The 23,179-nt window shown below is 53.5% G+C and overlaps 1 protein-coding gene across 1 annotated transcript in view; it reads left to right on the forward strand.

Annotated features, from left to right (window-relative positions):
• The first annotated feature begins 18,469 nt into the window (after positions 1-18,469).
• ECE1 (endothelin converting enzyme 1) overlaps positions 18,470-23,179 on the forward strand; it is a 96,867-nt gene continuing 92,157 nt past the window's right edge. Inside the window, exon 1 of the mRNA XM_081306254.1 lies at positions 18,470-18,619. Within this exon, the coding sequence (XP_081162380.1) occupies positions 18,617-18,619 (3 nt within the window). The 5' untranslated portion in view covers positions 18,470-18,616. The remainder of the gene's footprint in view (positions 18,620-23,179) is intronic.

A 23,179-nucleotide genomic window follows, 5' to 3' on the forward strand; every position in this document is an offset into this window, starting at 1 on the left:
GTCCTTTTCTTCCTGTTTTCAGTGAGTTTTCCCTCTCTCCCCAGCGGGTCCACCCCCAAGCTGAAAATCCTGCCCCAACCCCTGGATGCCTCCATACCCGTCCTCCAGGGAGAGTCCATCTGCCCTCCACCTCCTCCTCATCTTCAGCCCAGGCTGTTCTGGGGTCTGACCCACAGCGTCTCCAAAGCATCCTAAAGTCACACCCTGCATGTTCCCAAACCCAGCAGACCTTGTTCAATCTCAAGGCACTTGACCTCTTTCTCAGCAGCACCAGAGGCCCTGGCCACATCCTCCTCTGGAAACCCCTCCCCTGGCTTCTGTTCTCCTGAATCCCTCCTGTGGTCCGTCATTTCCTGCCCATTAAATGCTGACTCTGGGACCTCCTGTCCTGCACCCTCCCTGGGTCATCCCGTCCACACCAGGCAGAGGCAGACTCCCACATGTAGTCCTCCATGGGGGGCGGTGTCTCAACTGCAAGCAGCTTTGCCCCCAGGGGACATTCAGCAATGTCTGGAGGCATTTGCAGTTGTCACTGCCACCATCCAGTGGATAGGGGACAGGAAAGATGCCAAACATCCTACAGCACCCAGGATGACCCCCACGACAAAAAACTCGGTGTCAACAGTGCCGAGGCTGGGAGCCCCCTAACCACTGCTCTGACCAGGGGGCCCATCCAGCTACCCGGGCCCCTCTCCACGTGGACACCTTAAGGGCACCTCACACTCAGCTTGTCAACTTGCGGCTCTCCTGACCCTTCGACCTGTTGCACAAGCCGTAAACCCAGGACTCATCTGGGAAGCCGCTTTCTCCCCCACCCCGTGGTCCACCCGCAGGACCTGCCCAGCCCACCTCCCTACACCCAGCCCGTGGCGCCCGTCCAGCCTGCCCTCGGCCTTTGGCAAAGCCTGGTCCCCACGCCCTGCCCCAGGCCCCGCCCCACATGTTCATCACACAGCAGCGGATTGGTCCAGCGGATCATGACGTCACCTCGTTGGAAACACAGCCGGCTCCCCACCGCTTCTCCCCCAAATCCTTACTGCAGCCTGCAAGGCCCACAGGTCCTGTCCCCTGTCCACCCTCCAGCCCAGGGCTTTGCGCAGACAGCCCTCGTGCTGGACCGCTCCCCGCCTCCTCCCCAGTTAGCGCCAGTTCACCCTGTAGGGTCACCACCAAGACCACCTCTTGGGGAGGCCATCCAAAACCCCAGAGTCCAGGTCAAATGATGTGTTTCCTCCTCTGACACACTTAGCCCACCTCGTCACCCCCACTCCTTCTCCTGATGATCAACGTGTCTCCTCGCCTTGGCTCTGTGTCCACCAGGGCAGGACCACATCTGTGCTTGATCAGAAGCCCTGGAGGGCCAGGGACATCGAGGGGGCTCACCGCCATCGAGGAAGGACGGAGTGAATGAAATCTGGCCTTTCCATCGACCACACAGGGATCACACCACGAAACAGCATCTAACTCAGCCTCTGTTTCCTCTGCCCTGAAGAACATTCCTTCCACTCCTTCCCTATTGAAAAAGCAACCAATGCTTGTTGTAAAAAAATCAGAAAACACAGCAAGAAGAGGAATGTGTGGTTGTGTTGCACAAACTATTTTGCAAACTGCTTATTATCCTGAATGATAAGAACAATAGGCACAGAATAGATGCATGTCAGTAGCTACATTTCTGTAACCTGTTGTTCAACATTGTGCTGAGTGCATGATATTCTGTTATATATGTAAGGAGAAAAAGCTTTTTCCTTAAACAACAGGTTCTCCGTGGGCTTCCTGCATTCAAATATCTGGGAAGTTTTTGTTTGTTTATTTGTTTGACAGAGTCTCACTAAATTGTTGAGGCTGGTCTCCAACTTGTGATCCTCTTGCCTCAGCCTCCTCAGTAGACTGGATTACAGGTGTGAACCACTTTTTAAAACCAAAGTTATATCAAGTCTCAACCCAATTCAGCACACTCTGATAACTTCCTGTTGTACTTAGGATTAAAATCCAAATCTTGGGGCTGGGGTTGTGGCTCAGTGGTAGAGTGCTTGCATTGCACATGTGAGGCACTGAGTTTGATCTCAGCACCATAATAAATAAACAAAACAAAGGTATTGTGTCCATTTACAATTTAAAAAAATTTTTTAAATCCAAATCTTCAAGTGGCCCACAAAGCTCCATGTGATCTGATCTGTCCACTTCTCCCAAGTGACCTCTCTGGGCTCTGGCAGCCCTGGCCTCCACGAGACTCCCCTTGAACTAAGCTCCTTCCTTTCACGTGTCTTTGTCACCATGCCTCACCGTCCCCCAGTTCTCAAACTGAATGTCTTAATCCAGAGGGGGTTTCTATGACCTAATCAGGGGGTCTTTGTCCCCACCCCATCCCCATAACTCCGACTCGCCTTTGCATTTTTTTTAATGAGAGAGTGAGAGACACAGAGAGAGAGAAGAGAGAGAATTTTTTAATCTTTATTTTTTTTTAAGTTTTCGGGGGGCACAACATCTTTGTTTGTATGTGGTGCTGAGGATCGAACCCGGGCCGCACTCATGCCAGGTGAGCGCGCTACCACTTGAGCCACATCCCCAGCCCTCGCCTTTGCATTTACAGGCTTCGGTGTGCGACACGGTGCCACCGCCAGCCTCACTCTCTGGAGCGCTCGCCTCCTGGGAGTGGGGACATGGCTGTGTCTCTACTGTGGCCTGGGCTAGCACCGTGCTGGCCTATGGCGGGCTCTCAGAGGTATCAGTCTCTCATTTTAAAGGGGAGAAAACAGGACAAATATAAGGGGAGGGAGGGAGTCTAACACTCCCGTGCCTTAGCCACATAATAACTTCTATGTTTTCCCTCTGTTAAAAAAAAAATGTGAAACGTAGCTCGGTGGTTCACATGCCTGGCACAGGTGAAGTCCCCGGTTCCATCCCCAACCCTGCAGAGAATGTAAAGGGACTTGTCTGACATCATGGCACTGCAGGGCCCCAGCAGGACCTGCAGACCCCAGAGGCCAGGCTCCTCCTCCAGGCCAGGAGGCCTTGAGGGGTGCTGCTCTTACCTGTAGGTGGCTGTTGACGCCCACAGAGCTGTGAGCCAAGGGATGTTTTCTTCATGTCACAGATAAGTGTTCTAATTCAGGCCCACAGGGGTCCCAGGACTGGCCCAAGTCACCAAGCTAGCGTAGCTACTGGATTCAAGCCGAGGCTTCTCTCTCTGTTATTTACACCATAGCCCGCTCTGGCCCCGCTCTCAGTGGCACCTGCTAAGTGCGAGGGGCCCAGGGAGGCAGAGCGCACTGCAGACACATCCGCCCTCTTGCGCCACATCACTGCAGGGGAACAAGCACGGGGACCATCACAATCCATTCGTGAGCCTCGGACGCTACTCCAAGTGTCGCAGGGTTCTTCCCTGACACTCCCAATTCCAGGCATCTGGAAGTTTCTGCCGCCCCAGCCAGTCACCAGGGCCTCCCTGGTGTCTGATGCCAGCCCGCGCCCAGGGTCAGCACATCCCTAAGCGCTCCCTTCAGGTCGCCAGCAGGGGGCAGCCGTGCTCCGCCTTGGGCGGCCACCCCCGGCTCCCCGGACAGGGCGGCGGTCCTGCCAGAACCTGACCTAGGGGCAGCGAGGAAAGGAGCCGAAGGAAGGGGACCAAGAAGGGACCCGCGCTCCTCGGTTGGGGTGGTTCAGGGTCTCAGGTCTGTCCAGACCAGGGACAGGCTTGTCTCCTTATCATTTGCTCATTCAAGAAACTTGAAAAACAGCCTATTGATCTGTAACTTATGCACCACAAAAGTTTCCCACTAAAAGTGCACAAGGCAGCGACAGCTAGTATATTTAGAGTCGTTTAAGCATTAGTGCAGGCCAACGTCGGAACAGCCTCCATCCCCAAAGAAACCGCAAGCCCAGGAGCCTGGCCTGCGCCTTCGCGCACACACCCCTTCCCCTCCTTCCCTGCCCCTGCAGCCCTTGCCCACTTTCTGTCCCTGTGGACGTTCCCTAGGAATGAAATCAAAGAACGTGCCGTCTTCTGTGTCTTGTTTCTTTCATTTAAGTGTGTTTTCAAGATTCATCCGTGGTGTGTGTAGCTTGGATCAGGACTTCATTACTTTGTATTACTGCATTTGTCCATCTATTAATCAACTGATGGCTTGTTTCCTTTGGGGGGGGGCCCTTATGACTATGCTGTTATGAACATTTGTATACTCTTTTTTACTTAATACAGATATTATTTATTTATTTTGGTACCAGGGATTGAACTCAGGGGCACTTAACCACTGCGCCACATCCCCAGCCCTTTTTTATATTTTATCTAGAAACAGGGTCTCACTGACTTGCTTAGAGCTTCACTAAGTTGCTGAGGCTGGCTTTGAACTTGCAGTCCTCCTGCCTCAGCCTCCAGAGCTGCAGGATTACAGGCGGGCGCCACCACACCCAGCACAAAATTCAATCTTAAAGAAAGAATGAGGGGCTGGAATTGTGGCTCAGCGGCTCGCCTAGCACAGGTGGGACCCAAGTTCAATTCTCAGCACCACATAAAAATAAAGGCATTGTGTTGTGTCCATCTACAAAAAAAAGATTCATATTCTCTCTCTCTCTCTCTAAAAAAAAAAAAAAAAGAAAGAAAGAAAGAAAGAATAAATGAATAGCCGGACCAGGTGATGCACACCTGTAATCACAAGTTCCAGGCCAGCCTCAACAACTTAGCAAGACCCAGTCTCAAAAATTAAAAAAAGTTTGGGAATGTAGTTCAGCAGTAGAGCGCCCTGGATTCAACCCCCCATACTGCACCCACAAAAATAAGCAAAATAAAGACTGGGTATACTTTTGCCCTCTCGGTGAACCAGTTGGTTCTTGATATGTTCACAAAATCAGGCAACCTGCAACACCACCCCAGAACACGTCACCATCCTGGGACACCTGGACAGCCCTCGCTGGCCTTGACCTCTGCCTACCCTCCCCTGGTGCCCGGCAGCTACCCCCCCCTCCCCCCGCGTCTCCTGTGCCTATTCTGGACATTTCCCATCAGTGAAATCGTACACTGTGGCCTTTCGGGTCTGGCCTCTTTTGCTCAGTGTAATGTTTCTGAGGCTGCCCACGCCACAGCACGTACCCGCACCTCATTCCTTTCTGTTGCTGGGTACTGCTGCAGGACAATGACATGCCACATCGTGTTTATGTATTTGTCAGCTGACAGGCATTTGAGTGCTTTCTACTCTTTGCTGTATAAAGAGCGCTGCTGTGAACGTTCTCGAAAACAAGTCTTTGTGCGGAGGGATGTTTTCTTTGCTCTTGGGTGTATACCTAGGAGTGCAACTGCTGGGTCACGTGGCAGCTCTTTGTTTGTTTCGTGAGGAACAGTCACACTCCCAGGGTCCGTGCTGTCTGACCAGCAAAGTATCAAAGCTCTTATGTCACTGCATCCTTACCTTTTGGATCAAAGCCATGCTAGGAGGTGGGACATGGCCTTTCACTGTTCACTCAGTCAACATTTACTGAGCAACTGCTATGTGCCAGGTTCTGTTCTGGGTGTTGGAGATTTAGCAGTGAACAGGACAACGGTGGCCCCTGCCTTTGTGGAGACCCAAGATGATGTAGATTTAGACATTAGAGGAGCGATGAACGTGTCACAAGGCAACTCCAGGAAGCAGCAAGTGCTGTGAAGGCCTGAACCACTGTTCTCACGGAGGGTGGGCTGCATCCTCCCGGGGTCAGGGGTGAAGGTCCCCTGGGGAAGCAGCATTCGTGATGAGTCTTGGATAAGGAGGAGCCACCTTGCTCAGCCCTGGAGGAAGAATCCAGGCACAGGAGCAGGGGAGCAGAGGCCCTGAGACCGGAGGGGTTCGGGGTTTCCTAGGAACACCAAAGATAACTGGAGCTTAGGGAGGAAGAGCCGGAGGAGAGGCGGGGGCAGAGCTGGGTGGAGGGAGAATTCATATTTAATTCTAAACTGGGCATGAAGCCACTCAAATTCTGAAAGCAGAGTATTTGACACTTTTAAAATCTCCCTAGAGCCAGGCGTGGCGGCACACACCTGTAATCCCAACGACGTGGGAGGCTGAGGCAGGAGGATTGCAAGTCCGAGGCCAGCCTGGCAATTTAATGAGACCCTGTCTCAAAATAAAACATAAAAAAGGCGGGGGTTGTGGCTCAGCGGTAGAGCACTTGCCTAGCATGTATGAGGCCCTGGGTCTGATCCTCAGCACCACGTATAAATAAATAAATAATAGAAAGGTCCATTGACAACTAAAAAAAAAATTTTAAAAAGAAAAATGTCCCTGGAAGAGACATCGTGGAAAAAAAAAATCTTCCTAGAGCCAGTGAGGCAATTGTAGTTATTTGGGAGGCAGAAAGTTTGGTGGAGACCAGGAGTTTCAGTCAGCCTGGGCTGCATAGCAAGACTCTACCTAAGAAGGAAAAAAAAAAACCCTCCTTACACACCTGTTGGAATGGCCAAACTTCAGAACAACATCAAATGCTGATGAGGATTTGGGGCAGCAGGATGCCAAGTACTACAGCTGCCTCGTTTTGGCTTTTGTTTTCCTGGGGACTGAACCCAGGGGCCCTCTACACTGACCTACACCACCAGCCCTTTTTATTTTTTATTTTGAGATGAGATCTCTATAAGTTGCTAAGGCTGGCCTCCAACTTGCGTTCCTCCTGCCTCAGCCTCCCAGGTTACAGGGATGACAGGCGCACACCACCATGCCCTCCTGGTACAGCCACTTTGGAAGACAGTTGGGCTGCCTTTCACAATACTGAACGTCTCTTACTATACAACCCAACAATCACGCTTGTCGGTATTTATCCAAGGAGTTGAAAGCCCATGTGGATACCAAACCTGCACAGATATGTGATAGCAGCTTTGTCTACGATTGTAAAAACCAGGAAGCAACCAAGAGCCCTTCAGCAGGAGGAACGAGTGAACAAACTGTGGGTCGTCCAGACAACAGAATCTTTTTCAGTGTGAAAAAGAAAACAAACCATAAGACGCTTGGGGAAATGTCCAACACACCTAGTTCTCTTAGTAACCTAAGTGAACAGAGGAATCCCGAAGGCTTCACTCTGTATGATCCTAACGGCATGTCACTCTGGGGAAGGAGGAGCTACGGGGACTTGGATCTTTTTACTGATCAAGTTGCCAGGTGTTGGGAGAGGAAGGGACAGGGAGGTGGAGCACAGGGGGTGTCCAGGGCCTGAGCCTACCCTGGAGGACCCTTTAAAGGTGCACAGCTCACAGCCTCACCTACGCCCAGCACCAAGCACTGATCCCGGGGAAACTGTGGACTCCGGCTGGTGCCCATGTATCAAACTAGTGAATGGGCCACTCTGCAGGGGCATGTCGGTGGTGGGGAGTTTGTGCGGTGGCAGGGCAGTGGGGGTATGGGAAGTCTCTGCTTTCTTACTTCACTTTTGCTGTGAGCTTAAAACTACCCTAAAAATATCAAGTGTTCCTTTAACACCCCCCCCACACACACACACTGCTACGAGGGGAGGAGGCTGGTGAGGAGGCCACTGACCTGGTCCAGGGAGGGGCCTGGCCAGGTGGACTTGAGAGGTAGGACAGGAAGCCTGCGTGGGTGTGAGGGATGAGGGAAGAAGCCGTCTTCCTCCTTCTAGTCCTATCATTTGAAAATGTGCATTGAGACCTCTGTGTGATGGGTCTACTCAATGTGTCCACGGGGACCAAGACAGATGCACCTCCGCCTTCAGCCTGGAGACCCAGACAGGGCGAGGGCTCCACCCCTGAGCGACACCCCAGCCCTCTCCCTGTTTCAAGTCCAGGACAGTTTTAAGGACCTTCAAGGACCTTTATACCTTTGGATACTTTGTTTCTCCTCTTATCAGTCATATTAAAACACAGTCACACCCCACACCAAACATAAACTTTTCTTTTTACTACAAAAGTAATCAAACCAGGTGTGGTAGTACCCGCCTGGAATCCCAGCAGCTCCTGAGGCTGAGGCAGGAGGATCACAAGTTTGAGGCCAACCTCTGCAACTTGGTGAGGCTCTAAGCAACTCAGCAAGACCCTCTCTCAAAGTAAAAAAGAAAAAGACGGGGCTGGGGGTTGTGGCTTAGTGGCAGAGCACTCGCCTAGCACATGTGAAGCACTGGGTTTGATCCTCTGCACCCCATTAAAAAAATAAAATAAAGGTATTGTGTCCATCTACAACTAAAAAAAATATTTTAAATAAACAAATAAAAAGGTCTGGGGAGGTGGCACAGTGGTAAAGCGCCCCTGGGTTCAATCCATAGTACATGCAAAAAAAAAAAGGAATGTATAATTTTGCAATAGTAACTATTTCAGTTAACAGGGTGCTGTGCATCACTCGGGTGTTGGTTGTTACTTTGAAGTCATTAAAATTCTTTGTTCAGGTCTAAAACATCTCCCAGGCCCTTGGACTCCTCCCAGTCCGGGGCTGAGCTCCTGGTACTGGAGAATAACCCGGCTGGGCTGGGGCCCCTTTCCACCTCCTCGTGGGTCCTAGCAGTTCAGGCGGGCAGCCGGCTCTGAGCTGACCTTGGGTGCAGACCCCCAGGCACTGAGGGTGGGCATGTCCGCGTCCCAAGGCTGCGGGGGCGCTCAGGATCAGGGCATGTTCTTACTCCTCATTTTCAGATATCACTCAGGTGAAAACGCTAGATCATGAAGATCCTGTGGAGCTAGGTTCCTGGGAACATGCCCGAGGCTCGTCCGAGGCTCCCCCAAGGCCCCCGGCCCCGGGTTGAGGCCTCATGGGCTCCAAGGCCAAGTCGCAGCCCCTGGCCCAGCTCTCAGGTCCCCGCCTTACTCCACTGGCCCCCTTTCCTGTGGCTCTTCTTCCCACCACGCCCCTCTCTGCAACCCAGCAATCTGGCAGCTTCCCACTGCCAGGCCTCTGCCCCTGCTGCGGCTGTGCCCGGAATGCCCTCCCTAATGTTTGTTGGATCTTTTTAGGTGTTAAAACATCGCACAGGTTACACATGTTCACTACCGGAAAACCAGAAAATATCAACATGTAAAAATAGGAAAATTAAGCCAGGCGGGTAGCGCATGCCTATAATCCCAGTAACTCAGGAGGCTGAGACAGGAGGATCACAAGTTTGAGGCTAGCCTCAGTAACGTAGCAACCCTGTCTCGGAAAAAAAAAAAGAGCTGGGGATGTGGCTCCGTGGTAAAACACCCCTGGATTCAATCCCAGTACCCAAAAAAAGGAAAATTAAAATGATCAGTGATGTCATCATTCAGGAATAACCAAGATTAATGATTATTTTCTTTATACTTTTTTCCCCGTGCATACATTTATATTAACAAAATGTAATGAGTGCTGCTTTTCAAGTGAAGTATTATAAGCAAAACAAAAAAATGTAGAGACTAGTATAACATATACCCATTCAAAATCGAGTCATGAGAAGTCCTCACAATTTTACTGTTTTTTTTTTTTTAAATGAAAGCGATCCTCCTGCCTCAGCCTCCCAAGTCTCTGGGATGCCATGTCTGTGCCACTGGGTCTGAGGGATCTGTGTTTTCAAGACCAACTGCCCTGAGAACTCTTGAGCCAGCTGCTGCTTCTACCTGCAGGACAGGAGGGCCTGGGGTCCCTAGAGCACCTGCCCCGGACTCTGACCTGTGCTTACACACTGGCCTCTCCTGCCCTCTCTGGCTCACAGACTCCGCCAGCCCTTGCCAGCTCCTTTATGATGTTGGTCACTTTCTTGTTTCCTTTCCAGCTGTTCTTTGATTTTTCTCTCTCCCTCCAGAAGTGAATGTTTTCTTCTCAGGGACTCTTTTCTTCATGAGTACCCCTTCATAATTTACACACCCCCAACTAGCAGTTATAGCGTCTATAGCAAACTACACATACGGGTTTTTTAAAATACATGGGGCACTGAAAAAATATTTGGGGGGGATTGAATCCAGGGGTGCTCAACCTCTGAGCCACATCCCAGCCCTTTTTATTTTTTAAATTTTGAGACAGGGTCTTGCTAAATTGCTTAGGACCTCGATAAATTGCAGAGGCTGGCCTTGAACTTGTGATGCTCCTGCTTCAGCCTCCCGAGTGGCTGGGATTACAGGCGAGCGCCACCGGCCCCAGCACGAGGAGATTTTTGAGGGCTGCAACTATTCTAAAGCCGGATTGGAGTGATGGTTGAAAACTTGGTGTATTTACGAAAAATGAGTGAATTAGACTCTTAGGTGAATGTTGTGGCATGTCTGTCACACCTCAATAGAGAGACACTCAACAGAAATGACATGGTGCCTACATTTGGGGGCGTCATAATCTAATTAGGGGCTGGGAGTAGAGCATGTGCTTGCCATGCCCAAGGCCCTGGGTGCAATCCCAAGCACTGCGAAATAAAATAAATAAATAAATAAGGGTCATTGTCAGCAGGTCAGTGTAGAATAATGAAACCTGCTAAATGCAACAAAGACGTGGGGTCGGTGCAGGGACAGAGAAGAAAGGGGACCTTTGCAGAGAGCCACGGAAGGACTCTCAGGAGCCCTGACATTGAACTGAGACTCCAAAGGAGGGAGACAGGGAGGGAGTTCGGGTGAGGGGTCAAAGACCTGGCAGGAGGAGAAAGGCCAGTGTTCTAGAAGCTTCTGGGCCAACATTTACACACATCTTATAAATTCTCACAGAGGTTTTGAATTGGGTGAGGCAGTGCACACCTGCAATCCCAACCACTTGGGAGGCTGAGGCAGGAAGATCCCATGTTGAAGGCCAATGTGGGTAACTTAGCAAGACCCTCAGCAATTTAGCAATATCCTGTCTCAAAATGAGAAATTAAAAGGCCCAGAGATGCACACCAGTGGAAAAGCACCTCTGGGTTCCATTCTTGGTGCCAAAAAATTAAAAATAAAAAAAAAGAGGTGCCTGGACCTGCCCGAGACCACACAGCGCATACGCCACGGCGAGTGTTTGACGCAAGGTCTGCGGGTGCCTTGGGTGGCACCGGCCTCCCTGCCAGAGTGTTCTTGCAGCCAGTGCCAACACCTGATCCACACATGCTGGGTGGCATGTCCGCCCGGGCCTGCCACAGCCAGAGCCCGGGCCACGGTGGGTATTAGAGGTGCCTGGGCACGTGGTGGGTGAGGTACAGCTGAGGCATGTGTGATGTGACTTCATGCCGCCAGGAGGGCTGTGACCAAACAGTGTGAGTCACAGGCCTGGAGGCTGTGAGATCCCCGGCAGCGCGCCCTGGCTACAGGGGAGCCACAGACTCCAAGCAGACCTGCCCCATCAGAGTTCCTCCCTGTGCCTGAACCTCTCTCATGGGCCTCCAGCTCCAGGGTGAGATCTGGAGCCTCACATGTGCTTCCTGACTGCAGGACCTCCCCCTGCACCCAGCCTGGCTCTCCTGTCTGCTGAACCAGGGCATCATTGACAGCAGGGAGCAGATCCGGGGTTGGGATCCACACCCCTTGGCCTCTCATCCCTGCTCTTTCCCACCTGCCAGGCCGGGGGGGGGGGGGGGGGGGGTGAGGACTTCTTGCCCACAGGCTCAGTGTTCTCAGCTCCATCCTTGCCTCCGGAGGAGGCGAACCCTAGGACCCACCTTCCTAGTCTTGGCTTCCAATGACCTGATCTGGGGTCGGATGTGGGCTCCCCAGATGAGGCAAACACTGCTAGTCCAGCCACTCATTGAATAAAGAGGAGACTGACACCCAGAGACTCTGCTGACTTTCTCTCTGCCCAAGGCCACCCACTTATATGGAGCTGCAGTTGGAGTCTTTGAACCCTCCCCTCCACATCAAAGATCTGTAGGGATGACAGAGGAAGCTGCAGTAAGGGGCAGGAGCCTTAAAGGCAGAGGTGAGTTCAAATTCTGCATTTTGTCAGCTGCAGTGGAGCACGCCCGTAATCCCAGAGCCTCGGGAGGCTGAGGCAGGAGGATCGTGAGTTCAAAGCCAGCCTCAGCAAAAATGAGGCGCTAAGCTACTCAGTGAGATCCTGTCTCCAAATAAAATACAAAATAGAGCTGGGGATGTGGCTCAGTGGTCAAGTGCCCCTGAGTTCAATCCATGGTACAAAAAAAAAAAAAAAATCTGCATTGCTACTTATGGATTGGGTGACCTGGGCAAGTCTCTTCACTGCTCTGACCCTCCTTATCTTCGTCTGGTAAACTAGAGGTCATGCGAGGGCTAAATGAGATAGTGCTTGCAAAGAGGAGTCGGACGGACATTTACAGAGCATCAACCCTGTGCTGTTCTGGGGCTGCAGAATTGGGGTCAGGTAGTGAGACCAAGAGAGTAGAGGTAGGTGACAAGGAGAGGGAAGGGGAGGGAACAATTTGAGCAAAAGCTCTGAGGTGAGAGAGAGGAGCCTGAGGAACATCTGACTAATCTCCCTTCTGAAATGTGAGCAGCAGACTTGAGATGTGGCAGGGGTATGGAGAACAGGAGTGGCTGGATCAAGGGCTTCTTTCCTAGCACTTCCGATTTGGAGTCAATGTTTATTAAGTAACTATTTTTTGCTAAGTCTTGTGCATCTGTAAACCCACCTCTTCAAAACAACCCTTCAGGTAGGCGATATCCTTTCCAGCTTAGAGATGAAGCTCAGAAAAGCAGACCCTCATCCAGGCTGGCCCCCAGTTCTGGTCGGATGGGTCATTTTGTGGGTCTGACCTGCCCCTGGTCCTGGTCAAAGCGCTGGATTTTCATCCTGGGCTCTGGCTGCCTGGGCTGCCCTGGGGAGTTCCCATAGCCCGAGTTAGCTGCATTTGCATCTGGGCACCTCAAGGCCTTTCCCTCTGCCTCTCCTGCACCCCAGCTGGAAGGGCGTGGCTGCATCAGCTGGAGATCCCCAGGAGCTGGCAACAGAACTCGGCCTGGGACAGCTACGCCCAGCCTTGCGCTAAGGCCAGCTCCCAGGAACCTTCCCAAGGGCTGGAGGATTCAGACCCAGGACAGACGCCAGGATTTTCCCTGAAGGCAAGGCCTGGCCGCTGCTGCACACCACCTCGCTCACCTGCTGCCTCACTGCCTGGGGGACCAGCAGCCCCTGGAAGCTTCACTGCCTGGGGCACTCCCCCTTCCCTCCTGACTTCCCTGAGGTTACACTCAACCTTTTCCTCTTCAGCTCCTCGCACCCCCTCCCCCTGACAGTTATCCCCAGCACCAAGCACCTCCTCCCCCTGCCTTGGGTCACCCCTGCTAAGTGGCTCTTACCCTCCTCTTCCTCCCGGGCCCGCCCAGCCTTGCCCAGTCCTGTGCTGCTCCCATTCCTTCACCATCTGCTCCACCTCGCTGTCAGATTCACACTATGAAATGTTTGTTTGTTATAACATCTCTTCCACTTTCAAAAATGCAATGGGTGTCTACTCAGTGTTAAAGCAAACATTTCAAAACCTTTATCTAAAAGGAAAGATTGAAAGAAATCTCTCTAGCACCTGGACTGAATTGGTTGCTGAGATTAAAGGGAATATTTCTCTTAAGAGCTTCCTAGCAGCCAAGGCAAAGAGGGAAATATAGTGGCCTGGTCCTGGGATGAGTTGCTTCCTCCCTCAGCTGGGAGGGGCTGGATGCCATAGAACAGCTTCTGCAGCAAAGACACTGGAAATGGCTTTCCACTCCCCCGGCAAGTGGCAGTCTCCCTGTGCCCTGCCAGCTAAGGCTTGGGCATTTCTTCTGCTTAGCTGCTCCGCCTGGCCTACTTCCTCCTCTGTCTCCCAGGCTCTGGTCTGCCTGAAAGTTGCCATCAGAGGAGTTTCCTCCTGGGAAACTGCAGAGGAGATTCATAAATCAAAAGAGGAACTAGAACAGAAAAATGTCCACAGGTCCAGGTCCAGCCTCCCTGGCCTGTTGCCTGGGTAACTGAACCCTGCTCCCCACGACGGCGACCACAGAGACTCAGCTCCCACTCGGTTCTTCAGAAAAACCACCCTGAGTTCGAATCCCACAACCTATAAGCTGCCCCTGTGCTCTGCTGACCTCGGCCCGAGACTTCGTTTCAACTTCTCAGCGTAGAGAGTGGTGGAAATGCCCGCCTCGAGGACTCAGCGGTGGGTTCCAGGCAGTGCCGCCTCGCTTTCTTTTATATACATCCCCACCCAACCACAGAATGGATTTGAATCACCTTACAAAAAAAAAAAAAAAAAAAAAAAAACAAAACAGCATTTTAAAACAGACATTTCCCAGAAAGATAAAATCATAGACAAGTTGGCTCGTCCCAGTTCCCCACTGGCCAGCTGTGTGACTTTGAACAAATTGCTTTACATTTCTGAACCTCAGTTTCCTCCTCCATGAAATGGGGTAATAGTGATATCCCTCCACCTTTGGGCTATTGAAGAAGTCAATAAATTAGTTCACAAGAGTTCTTAGCACAGCGTCTGGCATATAGTGTGAAGGCAATGTATTTTAGCACTTATTTTTATGATGTAATCTCAGTTTTTGTTTATAAAAAAAATTATCTGGATAAAGTGGAGACACACGGAGTCCAGTCCCAGCCCCTGCTCTATTAGAAACACAAAATAATTTAAATATTTGCCCAATTCTTTTGAGAATGTTAAAGCGGCTTTCATCCAGAATCTCAATAAAAGTTTCCCCAATTCCCTTCCTGCTGGCTTCTCCGTCTTTCCCTTCTTCACCCTTTTGTCCCCCGGCACACAGCTGAGCAGCCCCCAAGGCCGTGTCCCGGTTCCCTCTGAGCCCCCACTCCCCCCCCACCCCGCCCTCCCCCCCAGCAGACCCACAGGATGGGGCAGGGCTGGGGCTGCCGGGACCACCGGGTTTCCTTCCTGGGGGGAGGCAGGGAGGGAGGGAAGCTGGCCACGGGTTATTGATGGCTTTCCTCTCCAAACGGACAGACGTCTGTCAGCGCAGCCAAGTGCACAATGGCAGGGAGAGGTTGTGGAGGTTGATACCCGAGGAGTGGGGCGGCGGGGGCTCCTCTTCTCGCCTGTTCATTTCTGCCTTCTTGACACAGTGTTGTTGTATTTGAAATCAGGAAAACAGAGCTCTCTCTCCCTTTGCGGTGCAGAGGATGGAGCCAGGGCCCCTCGACTCCTCTCACAGCTGGGCAAGGGCTCCAGCCCCAGCTGCACCCCCAACCCCTCATTTTTTTTTCAAAAGTAAAGAAACCAGGGCAGAGGGAGGAACGGCATAAAAAGTAAGTCAAGTGCAGAGACAGAGTGGATATCCTGAACCTATCCCGTTGTGTCTGTTTGAAGTCTTGAGACGCCCCCAGGATGGGCTCATGGTAGACTTGATGAATAACAGCTGTCCTTGGGCTTCAGGAATCTCATTCCTCCCTGAAACTCAACTGCCTGTGGAATCAGAGAAGTTGGTGACCCAAGAAGCTAGAGGGGTGATCCAGCTGGGACATCCAGGCCCCAGGCTCACACCAGGTCCCAGGGTGAGGGAAGGGGAGAGCGTGGCTACCTCTGGGCGGGGTTGGGTGAGTGGAGGAAATGGCCCGATCAGTCTGGGAGGCCCCTCCTGACTGTCCGGAGCTGGGGCCAGACGGTCTGAAGCCGGTGCCCTCCCCTGCCAGCCTCTTCGAGGGCTACGTCCTCTCAGCCAAGCTAGTACCATTCCCTGGACAGTCCAGTGATTTTCCCAGGAGCCCTTGACTGTAGTTTCATTTAAGTTATGAAAACAAAGCAAAATTAAAATCTCTTCTGCGTCTCACTCTGTCTGCATGCCTTGGGCTGCCCAGGTTGGCCGGGAGATGACTGACTTGGCACATGTGTGGCATCGGTTAAAAAAAAAATCAGCCAACCAAAAGGGAGGCCTTGAGGACCCACTGTGTGCTAGACAGTCCCGAGCACCTATTACGTACAGGGTAACAGGCCGAGCAGAGTTAGAATGACACCAATATCAGCTGTCACCACGTACTGACCAGTAAGCCTCTTTTCAAATTCTGGGCTATTCCTTTTGGATCCTGGTGAGTCTTACGGCTGGGAAAGCTAGAAACTGGACCCCAACCAGAACACGTGCTAGGTCACCTCAGAGGGTCCCACTCTGAGTGGTCTGACCAATCAGAACCCTTGGTCCTGGTGATTGGCCAAAGAACTGACACATGTCTCAATGAGAGCCAATGAGTCTTGGATTGGGGAATGTTGTTGAAACTATTGGGAAAAATGAATCCCTGTTTCTGTTGGAGGTGCTGAGGCAGTAGGATGTGAGCCTGGTATTGCTGGCAGCCACCTTGTCATCATGAGGCGAGAACTGCCAAAAACAGGCCAGGAGAAAAGGAAGCTGTTCTGAGAGATGGAGCGAAGGATATTGAATCCTAATGGCGTCGTCTGAGCTCCTCAAGGAGCCATGCCTAAAGCTAGCTTTCCCCTGTACTTTGTAGTTATATAGGCAAAAGAGTTCTTTGTTTTTGGTTGGCCAGATTAAATTGGCTTTTCTGCCAATTTGAACCCTGATGCTCTCTGACTGAGCAATCGCTGTGACCAGAGGCTGGAGTAGCTCTCCATCTCTAGGAGTCTAACCAGGGAAACATGTTCTCCCAACCACAATCACCATGTGTCGGTCAGAGAGGGCATGAATGTTGAGCAGAAGCAGGAGGCCTGTGGATGAGAATCCCTTCAGAATAGCTGTGCCTCCTGGAGCAAATCACTTTCCCTCTCTGAATACTGATTTTCCCACCCGCAGTGTGGACGTGGGTGGCCATGGGATATTACGGGAATCATAACATCTGTAATATAGAATTGTCAGAATCACTAAGAAAATGCCGCAAAGCACCTACCAAATGATAAATGTCTGGCACACAATAAATGCTCAACGCTTACTACAGCTGGTGTTCCCAGAGAGCTTGGGGGGAGATGACCTCTGAGGGCCCCAAGGAGACAGAGGTAAGTGTTGGAGTTGGCAGCAAACTTCAAGTGCTTCCCCTTGAGCCGTGTAAGACCAGGGGCTGCGTCTCCCAGGGCAGCCTGGGGGATGGAAGAGACTTGGCTTGATGTTGGGAGGCCCTGGTTCTGCTGCCAGCCCAGTGAGTGGCTTGGGTGGCCCTCTGCTCTTCACCTTGCTCCCTACCTGTGGCACTCCACACGCCTCCTGCCCGTCCTCCCTGTGTCCTTCCCTCTACAGTGAAGAATTCTGAGCACTGTCAAACAAAGGGGGCCAGTGCTGCAGAGAGTTATTTGCTCAGAGTCCCTCCCCGCCCTCCGGGTCCTCATACCAGTTGCCCAGGACTCTGCACCTAGCTCTTCTCTCCCTGGTATTCCCAGGGTCACTCTGAGCTAGTTCCTGGACAAGGGTCCAGCCAACTGCTTCTACTGTTCCCTCCCAGTGGTAGGTTCTCTTTTCTCCTCAGTCCACTGTCATCCCCAGCCAGTTCAACACTTCGTCCCCTGTGGGGAGTAGGCAAGACTTCCCAGGTCTTTCCTTGGGAGCTCACAAACTCTTAGTCATGCTTCAAAACCCAAGTCCCAATTCCTCCAGGCTGCCTTTGCTTTCCTTAACAGGTACTCATCATGCCAGCTCCACATTAGTTCCTTAACCCAAACATAGAGGATGGTGAAACAGACACAATAAATGCTCAACGCTTTCATGGCACACACAGTGTTTTTCTCCCTCTGTCTCACAAATTGGGCCACACACAAAGTTGTAGCAAATCCTAACCACATCCCTCTCCTGGGGGCACATACACACATGCACAAGAGACACCAAAAAAACCCACAGGGATTTGCTCTCTTCTTGATTATAAAAGAGACACAGAGTCTCTTTCCACCACACCCTCGTGCATACACAACATAATGCAAATGTACAAATTACACATCATAAAAACATACAGAGAGGCATGTTTTCTGTTTTATTTTTCCTGCTTCACCCGCATCTCCACAATATACATGTAGAGACAGTTTCTCTGCTGAATCTACCAATGCACACGCCTGGAGAGCCCGCGCTCCTCTCTGCTTCCCTCCCACACCCACTCGTCCCTCTCTCTCTCTCTCTCTCTCTCTCACACACACACACACACACACACACACACACACACACACACACATGCAGTAACAATCCCCAAATATAGCCGTCTGTCTTTCCTTCACACATAAACACACAGGCATGCGGAATCCATCCCTTCCCCCTTCTCTCTCTCTCTCTCTCTCTCTCTCTCTCTCTCTCACACACACACACACACACACACACACACACACACACACACACACACGCAGCTGCAGAGCCCCGGGTCATACTCCAGTGCAGGCGCCAGGCAGGAGACAAAGGTCGCCAAGACTCCCGCGCCCCGCACTGGACACCACACAGCCTCTCCCCGACTCCTCCTGCCCTCAAAGCCAGTCTCGGCGGGTCTGGACTCTGCACCCCGAAGCCCGAGGCTGGAGCCCGCGCCGGCCCCTCGGAGGTCCCCAGGCAGCCCTGGCCTCGAGCTCCCGGCGCACCAAGGGTTAAGGGGCTCGCGGGGGGCGGGAGGGGCAGTCCGGCCTCCGCGTGTGATTGGCTGCGCCGCCCGGGCCCGGGCTCCCGCGCCCCGCCATTGGCCCGCGGCGGGCCCCGCCTTCCCGGGAGTGGGCGCCGGAGCCGCGCGCTCGCCCGCGGGGAGCCAGGCGCGCGGCCGGGGCCAGCCAGCCGCGCCGTCCGAGCTGCGCAGCGCGCCGGGAGCCAGAGCCGGAGCCGGAGCCGGAGCCGCCAGCCGGGAGCCGCGAGCCGGGAGCCCGAGCCGGGCCGGAGCCGAGCACGCGCGCTATGGTGAGTGCGGTTCCAGCCTGCGCACTGTTCCGGTCCAGCTTCGACGGTCTCCGCCGGCCGCCGCGGATGGCACCCGGGCCCGCCCGACTCGCGAGGGCTGGGCGCCCGCTGCAGTGCAGCCCCCGCTCGGCCCTCGGGAGCGTGGAGCCGAGGGGCGCCCGGGCAGGGCTCGGCTCGCCCCGCGCCCCACGCCCCGCGCTGGCTTCATGGCCTGAGGCCGGTCGCGCGGAGCTTGGTTCTGGGCAGCTGGCCCGGGCTGGGTGGGGAGGACTCGCGGTGGCCGGTTCGGCTTGGGGACCGTTGGTGCGGTCTGATTTGGGGCATCCGGAAGTCCTTTCACCCTGCTTGGCGTGCAGACCCTTGGCAGCGGGCTGGGTCGGGTTTGAGGGTGGTGGTGATTCCGAGGCTCTGAATCCACCTGAACCTGAGTGTCCGGAAAGCTGGGGGAGTTCTGGGGCTCCATTGGGAAGTGGTGTATGGCTGCACCGTGAGCATTCCCAGGGCTAGACTGGGACACTCCGGGACTGCTGATCCCGCTGTGGCATAAGGGTTGGTGATTGTGGCCAGGCCAGGTTGGAGGCTGTCAGAGACCAGGGGCAGGTCTGGTCTCCCCAGCGTCTCCCAGCAAGAGTCTTCAGAGGAGGGGCCAGGTGCTGGCAGGGATGGGCAGAGGCACCAGAGAAAAGGGGGACTGAGGGGAGGAAGTTTCATGGGGGTCTCTGAAGCCCTCAGGGAAATCCTTTTGGTCCAGGCTGATCCAACATGGTCCTTGTCTGGAGGGAGTTGGCTCCGCCCAGAGCCAAGGCCTCTGGTCACCTCTCCAGGGCCTGGAGATTTCCTCTCCATCACCAGGAAGAGGCCACCTGCTTCTCTTTGGCCCTTTTCCAATGGACAAGTCCCTCTGATTCTGTCGCCTACCAGTCAGGTTCTGTGCCCTCTGCAGTAGGCACAAGGCATCAGGTCAGGCCCCAGGAGAGCACGTGCCAGTGATGGTGGATGTCAGTCCCAGGGATGCAGCTCTTCTATTTCTCTTGTGATGCTGCTGCCAAGACTGAGGGGCACATTGGGAACAGCTGAAGAGCCCCCAGTGACTACCCAGGACCACTCCCTGCTCTGCTCAGCTCCAAGAGACTCCTTACAAACTCCCTTTCCCTGTCAGTCACTTCTAGAATTTTCTTCCTTATGCACCAACTAGAATCTTCCTCCTGTGTACCACCACCTACCTCTTTAGAGAACTGTGGCTTTATTCTACCTGCCAAAGCACCCAGACACGGTCTTGGACTCCACCTACCTCTGATTTAAGAATCCCACAGGAATGCTCTGCTTGGTCAGTTTCACTGTTAGGGTGCATTACCCGGGGACCAGCACTTGATTCAAAGTCTTAAAATATGAGTCATAAAAGAAGGTAAGTCTGTGAGATCATGTCACCCATTGTGCCTTCAAGCCCACTCTGACCTAAGTTACATGGAAGGAAGTCTTTTTTCCTCCTTAAAAACCATCATAAAGAGGAAGAGGGAGAGGTCCCCACCTTGCCTTGGTGACACTTTCCAGAACCTCACATCTGAGAAGCCTCCCAGCCCATCAGGAAGATTCCAGATTCTGGCATCAAACAGGTCTAGGTTCGAGTTCCAGCTCCTCCACTTCCCCACAGGGACTTTGGTCAAGTTGCACCATTTTTCCCGGGTTACAAGTTGGCTCATCAATGACAGAAGATGATTAGTCTTATCTTCTAGGGATGACTTGGAGATTGGTTGAGATAAACCAAGTGAGAATGTTTTGCTTAGATATAGCTTAGTTTCCTTACTTTTACAACCTTGAGCTCAGGTTGGGAAGTTCTACCTAATCTGACCTGTTTGATAGTCTGGAAGAAGGATTAATGTTTATCATGATGTGAGGAGAAGAGGACAGTGATATGTAGATAATATTTTGTGTGTCATTCAACAGAGATTTATTGAACACTTATTATATACCAAACCTTGTGCAGGGGAAGAAAAAACTGAAATACCATGTTAAGAGAGCGTCCACCAGTCCTTCGATGTCTACCTGGTCCTCGGGCTATGTGGCATGTCCTTAGGAGAGGTGGCAGTATCACCCCAGGAGAGGGCTGACTTCTGGCTGGAGAGATGAGAGAAGGCATCACTGAGCAGGTGGCATGTGAATTGGAAAATTCATCCCAGTTCGGGGACCTGGGTGACATAGGAGCTGAGTGACATGGAACTCTGAAAGCCCAGGATGGAGCTGGCCTGGCAAGTGTGTGAGGGAGCCGGGAAGAAGGGGGGAAACAGGTAGAGGGGCGCAGGGGCAGAGAGCAGGCTGCAGCAGGCTGAGTGGAGGCCCAGTGTGGATCCTTGACACACCACCTGTGACAGGCTTCCTTGGCCCCTGTCATTTAGCTTTCCCCCAAACAGGGGTCCCTGGGCCGTCATTCCTGAGGTGGGGGCGATTCAGGACTGCCACAGGGTTTGCCCCTGATCTCCTGCTCTGTGGACACCGAAGTCTACTGTCCTTCCCCTCCAGCGTGGCCACGGTTCCCCTGGCCCTGGGTCCTGATGGGGCTCCTTGGCAGACCGTGTGGGCTGCTTCCTGCTCTGCTGCCCGACTCCCCCAGGCTCCGCTCCCCACCAGGTCTCTCCGTGGCAGGGAGTCAGCACTGATCTTAAAACTCAGTGGAGGGGCTGGGCTGGGGCTCCCTGGGGGAGCGCTCCCTGGGTTCCAGCCTCAGCACCACCTAAAAATAAATAAAATAAAGGCATAAAAATATAATAACATTATTAAAAAGAATAAAAACCCTCAGTGGACCCACCCCACCTCCGTGCAGCCTGGGGGATGAGGTGGCTTTTTGTACCCCCTGCCTCTGGCTGTCCTCAGACCACCCAACATCAGTCACAGAGAGGTGTGGGAGGCTGCCAGGGCACAGTGCCAGGACAGGCACCCATCGCCTGGATGTTTGAAACGTGAGCCAGACAGGCAGGCTCCGGGGAAGGAGACCAGCCCAGCTTCCCCTCTGCCCGCACGGTGCCTTCCTGTTGCAAGCCGGGGCCTGAGAGCTGCGGGTCATCTTCACTCCCAGTGGTGGAATTGAGGACAGGTCCAGGGCCCAAGTTTGAATCCTGTTGAACTACCAACTTGCTGCGTGACCTTGGGTCAGCCACCCGCCCTGTCTGTGTACCTTCCCTACCAAGGGGGGCAGATTGCTCTGCTTCTTGGGGTACCATTGTGAGGACACAATGGGTGCGGACACTATTAAAAACACGAGGGGCAAGGTTATTGTTTGCAGGTAGGAGGACGGCTGCACGCCAGGCCATAGTCGCGCCTCCCAGCCACTTGGGCGGCCAGCACCTGTCTGGTAACCGGGTTACTCATGTTTCCTTGCATTGCTAGGTTTGGGGGTAAGTAAGGATGTTGTCGCTTTGTGTTGAGGGGTGAGCCCTCGTTTCCTGCCAGCAGCCGAGGGCTCGCCCCTGGCAGACAAGGAGCAGGGCTCTGATGCGAAGCCCTGGGGTCGGCGGCAGTACCCTGGCCTGAGCTGAGATCGTGGCTTAGCTGAAGTCCACGCTCTGGGGTTTACAGGGAGGGGGACCTTCAGCAAATGGTGACGACCTTTTGTGCCTCTGCTCAGTGTCTTTTCAGCTGGCGAGGCCAGTGACCGGGCCACGGCCAAGGTGCTTCGTTCCTGTATTCACCCAACAAGTGCCTGGCCCAAACGGCGCTGGGGCCAGGGTCAGCATGGAGGGCAGCGGGGTCTCTCTGCCGCAGCTGGGGACAGGCCAATGTGGGCAGGAAATACCAGTGTAGTTACTGTTGCCAAGGAGACATGCGGAGCCAGGGGAGCAGAGAGGGTACCTGAGGGCAGGAATGGTAGGGGGCAGTTAGGAGGCCACGAGAGGGGCCTGGGGGGACACCAGTGGTCGGTCGCCGGGCACTGCCCTGCACCCCCAGGCCACTCCATCACGCTGCCTAGAGGGCCGTGAAGACGAGGAGCCCAGGGTCCCTGCAGCCCCTTTCCCTGTGGGCCCCGGCCTCCCCCCCACCTTCCTCCCACCAGGACAACACCAAGCGCCAACCGGGGTGTAATGCAGGCCTCCCGCCAGGGCGCGTGCGTCAGGGAAGCCATCCCGGGGAGGTGGCGGCTGGCGGCAGTGCCCCTAGGTGCTTCACTCATCCACAGATAAGAATGGGGGGCTGTCTGTCCTTCCAGAGCCATGTCAGCAGGCAATGAGGAGCGGCAACCTGCAGCCCCAGCGTCACGATGGCACTGGGAGTCTCCGCCTGGGCTGCCACCCTGTCTCGGGGCCCTGCAGGTCAGGGTAGCTGGGGTGTCTGCAGGCCTGTCCTGGCCCCTGACAAGCCTAGGAATGGCTCCTCCCCCCCCCCCCCAGGGCTTGGGGGGATAATACACAGAGGAGCAGATTTCTGGAGAACATTCAGGGAATCAGCTGAGGGAGGGGCTGCCATCAGGGCCCAAGAGGGAGCTAAGCCCAGAATGCCTCTGCTAAAGGGGGATTGGGAGCCATGGGATGTGTACTGGGGAAGACTGAGGCGTAAAATGAGCACTTACTA

The sequence above is a fragment of the Spermophilus citellus genome, assembly GCF_964194105.1.
Source record: "Spermophilus citellus genome assembly, chromosome: 9".
Taxonomy (NCBI): domain Eukaryota; kingdom Metazoa; phylum Chordata; class Mammalia; order Rodentia; family Sciuridae; genus Spermophilus; species Spermophilus citellus.